Raw genomic sequence first — 13,888 nt, 5'->3', positions numbered from 1 at the left:
CAACTTATCAGTTAACGGCTCCAAGATGTTCAATATTCATCTGTAACCAATGTTAAATTCATAAGCATTCTAAGGTTTGAAAAGCTGGTTTAAAGGAGGCACAACTTTTTTTTCTTCATCGATCACCACCTGATTACGAAATGTGTGCACTGCTGCGGGTTTAATTAATTTACTTAACATCTGCATGTTTCAATGAATTTGCTGAGATTCAATTAACCGGAGCACTCCCTGTAATTAATTAACTTTAAAGGTTTAAACATCATCTGCATTCAAACGCAGCTCTCTGATGGTGTTTACAATCTCTAACTCGTGTTCCCAAAAAATATAGAATTTGAGGGCAGATATGCAGCTGTTTGTTCTGTGTAGTGAGCCGAATTCAACAATTTGTTGGAGAGGGGCACAGCCTTGCTAGAAAAATTCTTTCCCTACTGAAATCATATTTTCGAGCACTACTGTTAAGAATTGCTGGTGGTGCACGAAAAACAGGAAAGCGAATCTTCAAACGTCAGTCCACTCATTGAAATCCTTCCCAATATTGTTACCTAAACAAATGTAAAATGTTATGAAAGTTATGACCAACACCAGCGTTATATCTGCACAGACCAGGGATGCTGTCCCTCCACTGATCCCCATGAACAGACAGTGATGACATAACGGAGCACTGCTTTGTCGGTGTATATTCCACCTTGCTTCAAATTTTATTTCTCCTTACAAGTTCTGTCAATAGTGTCTTCTCTATTGCCGCTGACATGGCGTTGATGTGGCAGATCTGTCAATCTCTCAGTGTCTTGAGATCTGGCACTCATTTTGCATTGTCACTAAACATTTGTTCGCCAGAAAATGAGTTCATGGTGACAAGTTACTCGGTCTAGATCCAAAGTCCACCATTACATTGTTTTGAAGCACCCAAGCTCTGGGCTAAACTCTAGCCTTATTCATGGTCCCGGATGGAGGCTCTAACACGTAGAAAATAAGCATTCCCTCCTAGACATTACCTGCATCGTACAATCTGATTCTTTGCAGCTCTTTCTCAGGAAATCGATCCACAATCGGGGAACAGGCAGAAAGCATGGCTGTTGACATTTTGTACTTTAAAACACCACTTGTAGCTTCAAGAACGTGTACAACTAAAGCGTCTGGTGGTGCCTTTACAACAGGGTGACATTTTAAGCAAAAGGCTTTAGAAACTGGAGATTATAAATGATCGACGAAGTTTATTTTCCTGCTGCCTATTGCTGAGTGTGTTTTGGGTGTTTGTGACTCCTCTTTTGTCATACCTTGTCATCGAGGTGTTTAGTGAAAAAGCCATACGAAGGGTAGGCAGTTTGGAAGAGATTCAGGCAGACGGGTGTAGTGCAGCTCAACGACAAAACCATACATTTTTCTTGTGTATCCCAAAAAGGTAGGAATATAATTCTTGTTCATTTTTCTATATTTATGTGTGGGTGTCAAAGGCTGATATGCCTATTTAGGCTGCTAGATATGCGTTTATTTCGTTTTATTGAGAAATTTGTAATGCAACAGTTCACCTAATCTTTACATTGCTCAGGCAAAAGAGATCACCTCAACAGAAGGGAAAGGATTAAACAAATTCTTATCCAGATTAAATGGTTTATTAATCTGTCATGGTTTTAAGCTTTTTCTCTAAAGGGTAACAGGTCTTGTTCTTGCAATGATGTGCTAATAGTAATGAGACTCTGGGCAGGCATCGATGCTGTTTACCTGTTCGTCTGAGCAGCCTTGTGGGATGTTCAGTTGTAGCTTGTCCAAAAGAGGTAGCAGCTTTCTCCACTAACTGTTTTATGAGTGATAGTTTGGATATTACTTGACAACTTAGTATGCGGCTGCCTCTTCCCTAGCCCTAATTCACGCTACTTCTCAAGGGAGCCTGATACGCTGGTGTTTCTGTTGTCGCCCTAACTGCTTTGTGAAGGAACCTGGTACGCTGCTGTTAGTGCCCTCGCCCTGCCCTTTTGTCAATGGAGCCTGATACACCATATCTATGCTCTCACACTAATTGCTTTTTAAGGGAGTCTGATACGCTCATGGCTCTGCCTTCTTACTGCCTGCTTGTCAAGGAAGCCTAATATGTTGCTGTTTGTGTCCTATCCACTTGACATGAGACTGATATTCTCTTGTCTGTGCCCCACCCCTAACCACTGTTCATGGGAGCCTACATTGATATTGTCTGTGCCCCTGCCTCAAGTGCTTGCCATATGACACTGATACGCTGCCGTCTATGCTCAAGACCTGACCCTTTTAAGGAAGCCAAGCCCAAGACTCTGCTTTCTGTGCTCTAGCTGTACCCGCTTGCTCTGCAGCGCTCTACCATAGCCTTAACCAGCTTTTCAAGAATATTCGCCAACAACGATACATTCAGATCTGTCCAGACACGCATTCTGATGCTCACCCTGCCCTATTTAAGGATGTCTAGGAGGGCTAGTTCCTTTGTAAGTTATACTAAAGAGTGCAAGGTCGATACAAATATTGCTCACAACTGACCCAGGTATCCATTGTGACTGTTACAATGCAACTGAAGCAACCCAAGGCCTATGAAACGACCACAGGTATTTAATTAACTTACCAAACTGACAGAGAACAATGCAACTGTGACCCACCTTGTCTTCCAGGATTCAGTGCGACTGCAAAGATGCACAACCTCTCATTCATGAAAAAAGAGGAGTTTCCTCCTTTGCCATTGATTGAGAGTAAAGAAGTGGGACAATACCATAGAACATTCCACCATTGTCTAAGAAAAGGATTATCAAGCATCTGGACTTCGTCTTCTTGGAAGTTATTGCAGTGTGAGCATCCTTCTCTGGGACTTAGTAAAAAAACAGGACTACAGAACTTTCTATGCAAACTAGCAGGATACCGTAATTCTTTGTTAAGTGTGATTATTTTGACAGTTTTTCGGAATTTTGTGGATACATATTCATTTATATCAGCTGTAGTGATAATTAAAGAGTCATTTGTTTTGCAAATCCATTAAATGTTTGTATCTTTTATCCCAGGTATGCGCAATTGATGGCAAAAGAGCGTCCCCTTCTTGAGTCATAAAGCAGCACAAACACAGTAGAATTACAGTAGTAGAATTAGAGCCCTTCTTCCACTTATCTTTCATTTATCAAAGATAATACAAGTGTACAAATGCAACACATCCTTCCCCCTAAAATAATAAACAAAACATAAAAATACTTATTAGCAATGATAATGCTGAGCTATACATTGCAATAGTAATGAGAAAAACCTGGATACCAATAAATGTTATACAGAAGCATACCTAGCATTTTCGTTACATATTTGCTACATGTACAAAATCATTTAATTTTTTTCAGTTTGATAATAGACCTACTTAACCTACCTTTCTTGGCCTATAAAGTGTTGTCGCAGTCAGGTACATTTGTAAAGTTCTGACAAATTCCAGTACCGCTTTATGAAGCAGTAACATCATGTACTGGAAGAGTATCAACTTCCAACCAATCACATTTCCCTAAAATATTATTTCTACATTTAGACAATTTTGATGTGCCAGATTTTTCCATCACTTTAAAACAAGCATTTGGAATGCAATTGGTCTCGCATTTACACGAGTTTAAGCTATTGGCATTGTAAATGACAATGCCTTTTATTTATATTTTAAAAACAAAAATAAAAAGCATTGTCATTTACAATGTCAATAGCTCAAACTTGCGTAAATGCGTGACCTATTGCATTGCAAATGCTTGGTTTTTGGTAGGCCCAGGAGATCAAGTGATTTGCCCAGAATCACAGGAAGCTGAGCCGACACTGAGGCTCGAACCTGGTTCCTCAGCTCCAAAGTCAGCCGTTCTGGCCATAAGGCCACAACCTCTCCCTCTCATTGAGCCTACAAATATCCTTTATAGCTAGCAAGAAACACATTTTATGAAATGTAAATACGATAAAATCCATGGTTGGTGAAAGTAAAACCTGCACAATCAAATTTTCTTTTGATGAAACTGAGTGGCTGAATTTTGTTTTGAGCACCTCCGTATGAGAAAAGAAAACAATCGGCTGGAAATCACAGCACAGACCCGATTCCTTCCAGCTGTAAACAGTGCATTTCAATTGCCCGGGCGACTCCATTCCTCCTCCAAGGCAGGCAGGGCAGATAGAGCTGTGCGGCGGAAACCTGATATCCTTGCCTTTTAAAGGCAGAACAAAGGGTGCCAGCGAACAGAGGGGTGAGCATAGGCAGGAACCCTTGCCCTGACTACCACTGGACTACCACTGGATTTTAACTACCATGAATGCTCCTTCGGGCATTGGTCACCTGCCACTCACAGATGCACATCTCATCCAAATATGATGTTACTTAAGTCAGAACAAAGTCACAGGGTACAATGCTAGAGGATTAAACAAGAGTGGGCGGAGCAGCTGGAATGTTAAAAGATAAAGCCTGGTCAATCACTTGTTCAGTGCAGGTTTATTTTGGAACGTTTCGCGATGTGTCACATTGGGATGTCCAACATTATTTTGGCATACACAACAGCGTTTTAACGTGGAAACACACATACAATAAACACTGCTACAAAAATTGTAAATATGCACGCACAAAGCTTGCAAAAAAAATAAACGTAAGCACATGGCGTCTCATGAACGAGGCGCCATGGTGATTAAAAAAAGAAAACAACAAAGTAGTCCCTAAATGAAAAAAAACAGCCCTGCAGCGTAACTAAACTGTAGTTGGTTGGTCGGTCGTGCCTGCCATGAAACAGAAGTGACGTCTGGGGAACACCAGCAAATGAGGAACCAGGAAAGCAGAGCAACGCTGGAGAGACCCAATGACAAGCAGCACGCAGAATTTCACTCCGTATAGGGATTGTAGCAGGTCTTCCAGACAGTGCCTGCGCGCTGCCTAGGCTAGACCTAATAACGGAATTACATTTCAATTTTCTGACACATAAAGAATCAGAATCCCTACATACTCCTTTGTAAATTTTGACACTTTTCTTCACTTTGACACCGTCGCTAGTTGTCTGAAATAATATTATGCCCAAATACAAGACAGAACTTCTTTTTCTGTACCAGAAAATGATTCTTCATCTGGAGTTAAAAAAACATGAGGTAAACGCTATGACAATATCTTCGCCTAATGTGGCTATGAGTCAAAAGTGCTCCTAGTTGCTTGCATCCGTTGGGATAAAACCTTTGCAATTGGGATCAAAACCTTGCAGAAAAGGAGCAGGACATATTTTTCTCTGAACAACTTAAAGGCCTGATCACACTAAACATCCAAAACCAATTTACATGTTTTTTAACAATTTCCCAGTGGGATATGACAGTTTAGCAAAATTTGCTACACACTTTGCATAATATTCTGCAAGACCATAAAAAGATCTGACACCATCCTTGACTTGTCTTGTGCCCGAGGAACGTTACATAAAGCTTCTACTAGTATTTCCTTTGGTTGTATTCCTTTTACATCAACTACATGACTCAAATAGGTTACTTTATTTAATGTAAATTCATATTTCTATATTCAGCCTTAAGACCTTTTTGTTGCAGGATGTTTAAAGACTCTTCAAGTTTGACATCTTGGTCTTTCCCCACTATCAGGATGTCATCCTGTAATCAAAAACGTTTTTTTTTCTTTAAAAATGTGATACATAAGCCTCTGAAATATTGCAGCACTAGAGGCCAATCCTAAAGGTACCTTCTTAAACTGAAAACATCGCACCCGTGTAATGAAAGTGTTCAAATTCCTACTTTCTGGGTGTAATGGCACTTGATGATACACTGCAGTTGAATACATGGTAGAAAACCATTATACACCGTTCTTGACAGCCAAAAATTACTTTATCCTACGTAGAGGAAATCCATAAATTAACATATTTTTATTAAGGTCAATGAAGTCCATTCAGTGCCTTACTTTCTCATTAGACACTGTGTGCCACAACCAATGGAGTCACTCTTTTTGAAGTTTCTACTGGCTCAACCACGTCTGCTTCTTATAATTTTTCCAACTGTAGCAATAGTTTATCAATAATGGATATAGGATTTTGCCTAATCTGAACATAAGATAAAGCATTACTCTTTATGACAAGTTTAAGTCTAAATTTCTAACTCCCCAATGTTATCTGAAAATATACTGGGGAAAAAAAGTAACACCTTTGCTACTGCATCTTCTTCTTGTTCAACTACCATTACTGGCTCTGGGCTGTTGAAGTCTAATTGAATTCCCAACTTTTCATTCCTCCAGCCACCCCAGGAGTGAGGGACTTTTCTGTGGACTGTATAGTTTGCAAAACGTTTCCCCAGTTTTAAATTGGAATGGCTGTTTGTGAAATCCCAAAACATTTATGGGATCCCCATTAAAACAGTCTGGCCTGATGTCTAACCGCTAAATTTTCACCCAAAACTGGAACAAATTATTTTCCTTACACATCCTTATTAACAAAGGTGTATGGTGACTCTAAATAGGCTACAATACTGATCTAAACTTCACCTGTAGTTAAATCACAAACCAGATTTTTCCCAAGTTGATCCATCAACATTCAAAATCTCCACCCTTAAACGACAATCATCATCACTTCTCTCAACTGACAAACATTTATCTTCGTTAGACACAAATTAAGAATTATTGCTATCCTTATGATATACGTTTGCAAAGGGTCCCATATTACCACACTCAGAACATTTCTGGTTTTTAGCTAGACAAGACTTGTCATCTGCAAGGTGATAATGACTGCCACACCTGTAGCATTTATTACATACAAACGTGTCTTGGTAGTTTAGCCACTTTTTTGATCATGAATTTGTTTTCCTTATGATCTACTTCAAAAGTAGGTTTGTTCCAAGTACTGTACTTCCCTTGTTTAACTTTGCTTACCACATGCGTGTGTTCCTTTTAGATGTTTCTTGTTTTAGCTAGATAATTCTTTTTTTTTTTTTTACACTGGTGATAACTTCCTTCAGCTCCAAATCACAATTGACCCATAGTGTATCTTGAATATTTGGTTTGTCCGTATACATTATGATTTGGTCTCTGATTAACTCGAGCAAATTGCCAAATCGACAGGACAAAGCTAATTTATTCAAAGCAGAAATGTAGCCTGCAATTGTCTCATTAGGTTCTTATTTAAATGTAATGCAACACAGGCTGTCGGAAGAAGATCTATATTATGGTCGTCTGTCACAGGAGTGTACACATCACCAACATCAACTTGTCTTAGTTTTTAGTCTGTACTGTCATAGATTCTTAAGCAACCAAGTCCCAGACAATGGGGTACATTTTATTTTGCATTCTGAAACCACCATGTCCCAGACAACGGGGTGCATTTTATTTTGCATTCTCGTGAAAAATCTTTGTCTTCAAAAGTGGAAATATACTTATGGAAATATTCTCTCCATTCTTCATGAATTTATCTGTAAAAATGCAGAAAGGCGCTAAAATAGAAGCAATGCCAAAATACTACTAACTTAATATCCTGCGTGCATATTGCAGTTGTGCCACAATCATGAAACAGAGGAACACACAAAATGCAATGGTTAAATAATATGCAAGTGTATTTCCAATATGTAAATGGTTAAATAATATGCATGTGTATTGCAGATGTCAACAATGAACGATAAAATCAGTTGAATCCAATAATAATGATTGTTGTGCATGCGTATCGCACTAAAATAGCAATACGCAATACAGAAAAGATTGCCAGACTTAAATATGGCGGCATGCACGCCACACAAAATATCTCACATGATGTATAAACATGGAGCGTGGGGATGCATTAGTACTGCATTTGGAGTAGTGGTGCTAGTGGAATAATGACGCAGACATGGGTAGTCTGGGTGTGGAACTGACCCAGGGCACGTGTGTCTGGCCCCTTCTATTCTCAGAGTCACTTGACTGGTCACGCCTGTGATGGATGTGTGTGGGGTTGGTGTTCGGCTGCCTCCAGGGATAGGCTGCATCATTACGTGTCCAGCAAGACACTACTTCCAAGCAGTTACATGAGCACATAAATGCAATGGAACTCTAAGTGGATCTTGAAGATTCTTAACTGTTACTGAAGGTCCACTTGTTATCTTTAACAGGTAAAGCATAGACAGAATTTCATTATATATATGACAGTGAGGGAACACTCACCAGAGTAAAAGATATGCATATAAGTAGAGTAAAAAATCGCCAACACCTGGTCAAAGGGAAATCGGCAGAGAGTAAATGCAATACATTTCAGAGGGCTGCAGTAGATGGGCGTAGAAATGGTAGTGGCGCTGTGTTGGAACTGCACCCTTTTGCATGGTTATCCCCAAAAGTTTTTGCCTTCCTCCTGTATTTCTTCTGACCTGTTTTTTGTTGGTTTTATGCTTCTGTGCACTTTACCACTGCTGATCATTGCTAAAGTGCACGTGCTCTCTCTTGTAAACTTGGTAAGATTGGTCTACACCTGTTTGGCATATTTAATTTACCTGTAAGTCCCTTGTACAGTGGTATCCTATATACCAAAGGCCTGTAAATTAAATGCTACTAGTGGACCTGAAGCACTGCTTGCGCCACCCACTGAAGTAGCCTTTCAAACCTGTCTAAGGCCTCTGCCAGTAGAGGGCCAGGGCACACAGTTTACTTAGCATTTAAAGTGATTGCCACGTCTAAAACTCCCCTTTTACTATATATAGATAACCCCTAAGGTAGGCCCTAGGTAGCCCTATGGGCAGGGTGCTGTATCGGTAATAGGTAGGACATGTGCCTTTGTTGTGTGACATGTCCTGGTAGTGACGAACAGCATATTTGATTTTTCACTGTTTTGAGGCAGCCCTCTCATAGGTTTGCATTGGGAATTCCCTGATATGTGCTTCAGTGATAATTTCTGATATGAAAGGTGTAACAGGGCCATGCTTGGTATGTTTGGAATAGTAGTAATAAATCATGCTTATTGGTGAAAGCAAATTGGTTATTGCTATGTTAGAAATGACCATATCTGTGTGCTTATGATGCTTTGTGCCCTTCCTGGTTGTGTATTCACTGTCTGGTTTAGACTGATAGGAGAAGGGGATGTGCATTCACTGGAGCCAATCACAAGGGGGGTTGAGCTGTGTCCTGCCTTTCCTGAGTGACTCAGCACTTGGACTGAATAGACCTTGGCTGCATTTAGAGTGGTGGGAGGAGTTTCCCTTGCACCTAAATAGGCCTTATCTGCATTTAGCGTGGTGTGAGGGGCTGCACCTGCATCTGAACAGGGCTGTGCCTGACTTTCCCAGTGCTGTCTCCGCCCCCTTGTTGTATGCCGTGAGCCAGGGCTTTGGATTGAATGGGAGTGTTGTGCACTTCTGAAAGGGGTTTGATGTGCCCCCAGAACGAAGACTTTTGGACTATAAGTACAGGGGCTGTGACCCCATGATGGTACACACTGCGTGGGACTTGTAACCAGAAGTTGCTGTTTGTACACCAGAGGACTTCTCGGTGCCAGGAAGAACCGCCATTTTGGACTACCTGCTTGTTTGCGGCCTGCTGGGTGGCTGAAGGAACTGCCACTCTGCCAAGTGACCATGTGTGCTAGCTTGCCTGTGCCCTGTTCTCTGCCCCAGTGTTCTCCAGGGACTAAGTGGTGTGCCCCCTTTTCTGTTTTACTTTGTGCTCTTCCTAAATAAAGCATGTGGAGAGAGCTTCCGTGGAGAGTTTGTGCAGTAGCGCTCCTCTTTTCCTCCCAGCTCATGGTGAGTGATTTGTTAATGCCAAGCTGAAGCGAGGTACTGTTTGGAGCATTCCACCTGTTTACAGACGCTATGTGTGATCGCCCTGTGGCTGCTCTTGCCCCCGATGGAAACGCTTGGTGATCGCTCCTCTGTCTATCAGTGTGGCGGGCACTGCATGAAGATCGGCCCGTGGGGAATGCGTCATGGGTCCCAGGTTGGAAGCCCGTGGTGAGTACTAACCTCGGACCCCGAAGAAGCACCGGGAGCTCAGAGGGATCTCCCCCTGCATTCTTTACTCCCTCTGCGCCGCCTCCCCAGCCAGAGCGAGAGAAACCTGGAGAGCCTGGGAGACGGTGGGACCTAATCCCCAATGCACCACTGAGCACAAACAGAGCATAGTGGGGAGCGAGCAGCGCCTCACTCTAGGAGTAGGGTGGGGGTTGCGAGGGACCCGCGTGTCTTTGCTCTGAGTTACGCTGCCTGGGTGAAGCAGCACAGGACCGCTTGAGGTCTCTAACACGCTGAGGTAGCTGCACCGCATATTCGCGGGCAGCTGCTACTTGGCCCTTTGATGAGTGAGAGACCCACCATGGTCTACCTGCCGAATTGGTGTGTGTGCAACCCCACTCTCAGTGTGACATACCTTGGGGGCATTTTCTTGTTGGATCCCTATCCCGGGGAAATTCTCGATGGAGGCCCTTGCTTCGTAAAATAGGGAGCTTTCCGAGGATTACCATATTGTCCTTTGTAGGAGGGTAGGTGACCCTACACTCAGTCAGGAATCTATAATTACCATATTCCTACAAGTAAGTGCGCAAATGCTCCTGTGGCCTACATGCATGCTACTCTTACAGCCAGGCTCTCTCTGTGTATTGTATGATATATAAAAGGAGCACAGGAGCTCCTGTGACACGTTGTCAATGGGTCTACGGCAGATGATGAGCTGCTAATGAGGTATGGTGATTGATGTACCATGATGTGTGGCAACCCATGCGCTTTTTTTTTCTGACCTTCCTACTGCATTTTATTTCCTGATGTGATGATTTATGTTGTGTATGCTTTGCATTTTTCAGGATAACAGGCATTACTTCAGGATTCGCCATGTATGTGCAGTTATGGTGTTTTTGTAACCTGTGCAACCTATAAAGTGTTTACTTGATTGCACTACCGATGCAGTTATGACCATTGCCTTATGGCAAAGTGATTTATGATCTAAGTGATATCATGACAATCGCCTGGTTGGTGAAGTGATTTATGTGATTATGGTCTAAAGTGTTTTATGTACAATACAAAGGATATTTTTATACACCCTTGTGTCAAGTCTCTTTTGTGGTGTGCCTAGTGTGTTACTGGTGTGTGTGTGGGTTGCACAAACGCTTTACTCACTGCTTGCCCTGACTAGAGTGGTGGGTTCTGCCTGGCTTAGGTGCATACCGTAGCCAACCAGAAACCCCATTTCTAACATTTGCTAATCACTAATACTTGAGTCGGAAGACGCACGAGCACAGTAGAATAGTGTAATAACTTTCATTTATTACACTCACACAACAAACACAGAAAACGCCCGCACCCTTCAAGCACTAAATACAGAAAACGCCCGTACCCTTCAAACACTGGCTCCAAATGCTGCCCCCCGACCCCGCTACCCCCCGCCCTCCCCTCCTCACGTTCTAAATTCAAATCCAGGCAAAGATAGGGTAGCCACAGCGGGACAAAGGTAAATACACACCTTTCACTTACCAAACGTAACACATATGCAACACCCCTGTTTTCAGTTATGTTTGCCTAATTTCAAATGCATAGCTTGTTCCGAATAGCACACTACACATTCATGTCCGGTTGTTTGTCTGATCGAAGCATACTACATAAATCCTGCAGTGTTTACTGTCTGTGTGTATGCATACAGTAAACACATGCTATATACGTTGCAATATTTAGAGCTCTCCTCTGCTTACGCGAAGCTAAGCATAGGCACGGTTCAGTGTTTACAAGTCTCTCTGTGTGTGTCTACCGGTACCAGACACAAATCACAAATGGCTGTGTGCGTCTTGCTGCACCAAATCCATTATAAAATAGTGCTCATTAAGAACCAGAATAAAAGGCTTTACCCTTCCTAGTTCTGAAATGCTGTCCAACTTGCCTGTCAATGGGGCTCACCAATGTGTTCCTCATTTGCCTAGTTATGTTATCTGGCATTGGTAAAGCACAACTCTTTGGCATCGAAGCAGGCCAAGTGCCCGGAGCAGCGACTACAGATGGACCTGTATGTTTGGTTAGAGAGTGACACGTTCTTGGTTTTGTGCTTTCATTACAGCCCTCTCTTAACGTGGAGAGACGTCCAGCACATCATAGTGAAGACGTCTCGGCCTGTGCACCTTCGAGCGCCAGACTGGAAAACCACCGGGACAGGACGCAAAGGTGAGACTCTGGCCTCTGTGGATTGTGTTGTGTTTATTATTCATGTATGGCACCCGTCCTGCCTGTCCACAGCATGCACGTGTGTAACAAGGGAGGAAGGTGGCTGTACGTTAGTACTGCAGGGCGACACGCAGCTGAACCAGTTCCAATTGCTCCACACAGCTGTGGAAGTGGAAGTCTAAGGGCCAGGTGTATGAAAGGGTTTTTTCCCATTTTGTGTCTATGGGAAAAAGCTTTATTGCATATGGGTCTCAGGCCGTGCCGTATTTCCAAGTATCCATTATGGAGGTCAAGGGGCAAAGAAGGGATAGTTCCAAAGGGCAGCGTCTTGCGATTGAAGGGGTCTTCCTTTCGGCCGTATGTATTGCACTAGGTTAAGAGAACAACCTTGGGTGTGTGGGTGCTGGTCGTGAGCCGGTCACTGGTATGCTGCATTTCCAAGCTTGTGGTCAAAATCATCACATGTCCTTTATAATATCCATGTTTAAGAATGAGCACTTGAGACTGGCCAAGAATGCATCACATTTTGATGACACAAAAGTATGCCAATGTGCTGCAATGATAAAGCAAGAGTTGCCCATTCAAACAGTGAGCTGCATCAGTAGAAGATATAGCGCCCATAAATTGATAGTTTTTGTAGTGCATAGTTGGAGCTTTTCCACTAAATGGAGTTCAAGACTAAACAAGATGACCAGGGGCCTACCCCGAGGACTGCGGGGTCCTGCCTCGCCAGAGGCAACCAGAGCTCTTTCCAAACCCGTTCTATAGTATCCTGTTCTGGGGGAGGTGCAAATGTACACACATAAGTGCAGGCCTCAAACTCCTGGTCTCGCAAGGACCAGCGATTTATTACACTGCAGCTCCTTGATTTATGTGTGGGAAGCCAGGTAGCACACTTCTCAAAATATATATATCTATAAATCTTATTGTGACCTGCTAGGCCTCAAGGAGCTGTTGAGAGCTGTACGGGGCATATGGAACAGTCTGTAGCAGACTCTGGCCTACCCTGTTGCCTGGGTCTTGCATGTGATCTTTGGTGGTTCTCTTTGTATGATATGGCTTGAGGAACCTGGTTTGAGACTGCGGGAGGCCTCCATCGCCAATCTAATGAGTTGGCCATTTGCAATACTGGAACTACCCTGTGGTGGCCAGATGGAGGCAAGTGTTTGCAGACCCAGCCTTACCAGCCTATGTCTAGCTTACAGCATGGCTCAAGAGGTGCCGCAGACCATGAGTCATCTTCTGCAGTGGCAGGGCTGGCTCGCTCCCAAGCAAGAGAGAAGTCAAGTATGCATGGTCGCATGGAAAGTGGTGCCAGGAGCAACGGTATTGTCATCGGGCTTTCCTCCTCCACTGAGTCCTGGGGTGACAAGTCCTAGCAGGACCTATGCAGTAGTGACAATGTTGCTACAGGGTATTAGGCAATCTCCAAGCCCCTATACTGTAAGGAGACATACAAGTGTATTTTTTTATTGATTTTTTTAAGGACCACGTTCTAAGGCAAAGTCATTTTCAGCTTCTTGCTGTTGCAGAGAGAGCAAAGAACAGACGTAAACAAAGCATATGATTGTATGTCAGTAGGCTCGCTCTGTTGACCTCTCGACTTTGTCAATGCTTTTTGCCAAGGCTGTGTAGCATCAGAAAAAACTGAAAAAGAAGGCGGTTGGGTTGGCTGATGCTTCCGGCCCCATCATTTTGTAATTGTGCTTGTATGAATACATTTGCTTTTGCCCAAAAGCACCATTTAGAATATAGATCTGCCAAAAAACAAATAGCAGCTGCCAGGCCCTCCAAAAAAGTACAGAAAAAAAAA

General features: G+C 42.8%; 1 protein-coding gene across 4 annotated transcripts in view; it reads left to right on the top strand.

Moving 5' to 3' along the window:
- Positions 1–13,888, top strand: part of PCSK6 (proprotein convertase subtilisin/kexin type 6) — a 1,413,069-nt gene that overhangs the window by 1,073,445 nt on the left and 325,736 nt on the right. For all 4 annotated transcript variants that reach the window (XM_085644552.1, XM_085644551.1, XM_085644550.1 and 1 more), the window contains one exon: positions 11,972–12,075. In XM_085644552.1, the coding sequence (XP_085500678.1) occupies positions 11,972–12,075 (104 nt within the window). The remainder of the gene's footprint in view (positions 1–11,971; positions 12,076–13,888) is intronic.

Source organism: Triturus cristatus, chromosome 3_1, assembly GCF_964204655.1.
Source record: "Triturus cristatus chromosome 3_1, aTriCri1.1, whole genome shotgun sequence".
Taxonomy (NCBI): domain Eukaryota; kingdom Metazoa; phylum Chordata; class Amphibia; order Caudata; family Salamandridae; genus Triturus; species Triturus cristatus.
This window is presented reverse-complemented; position numbering and strand designations above follow the sequence as displayed.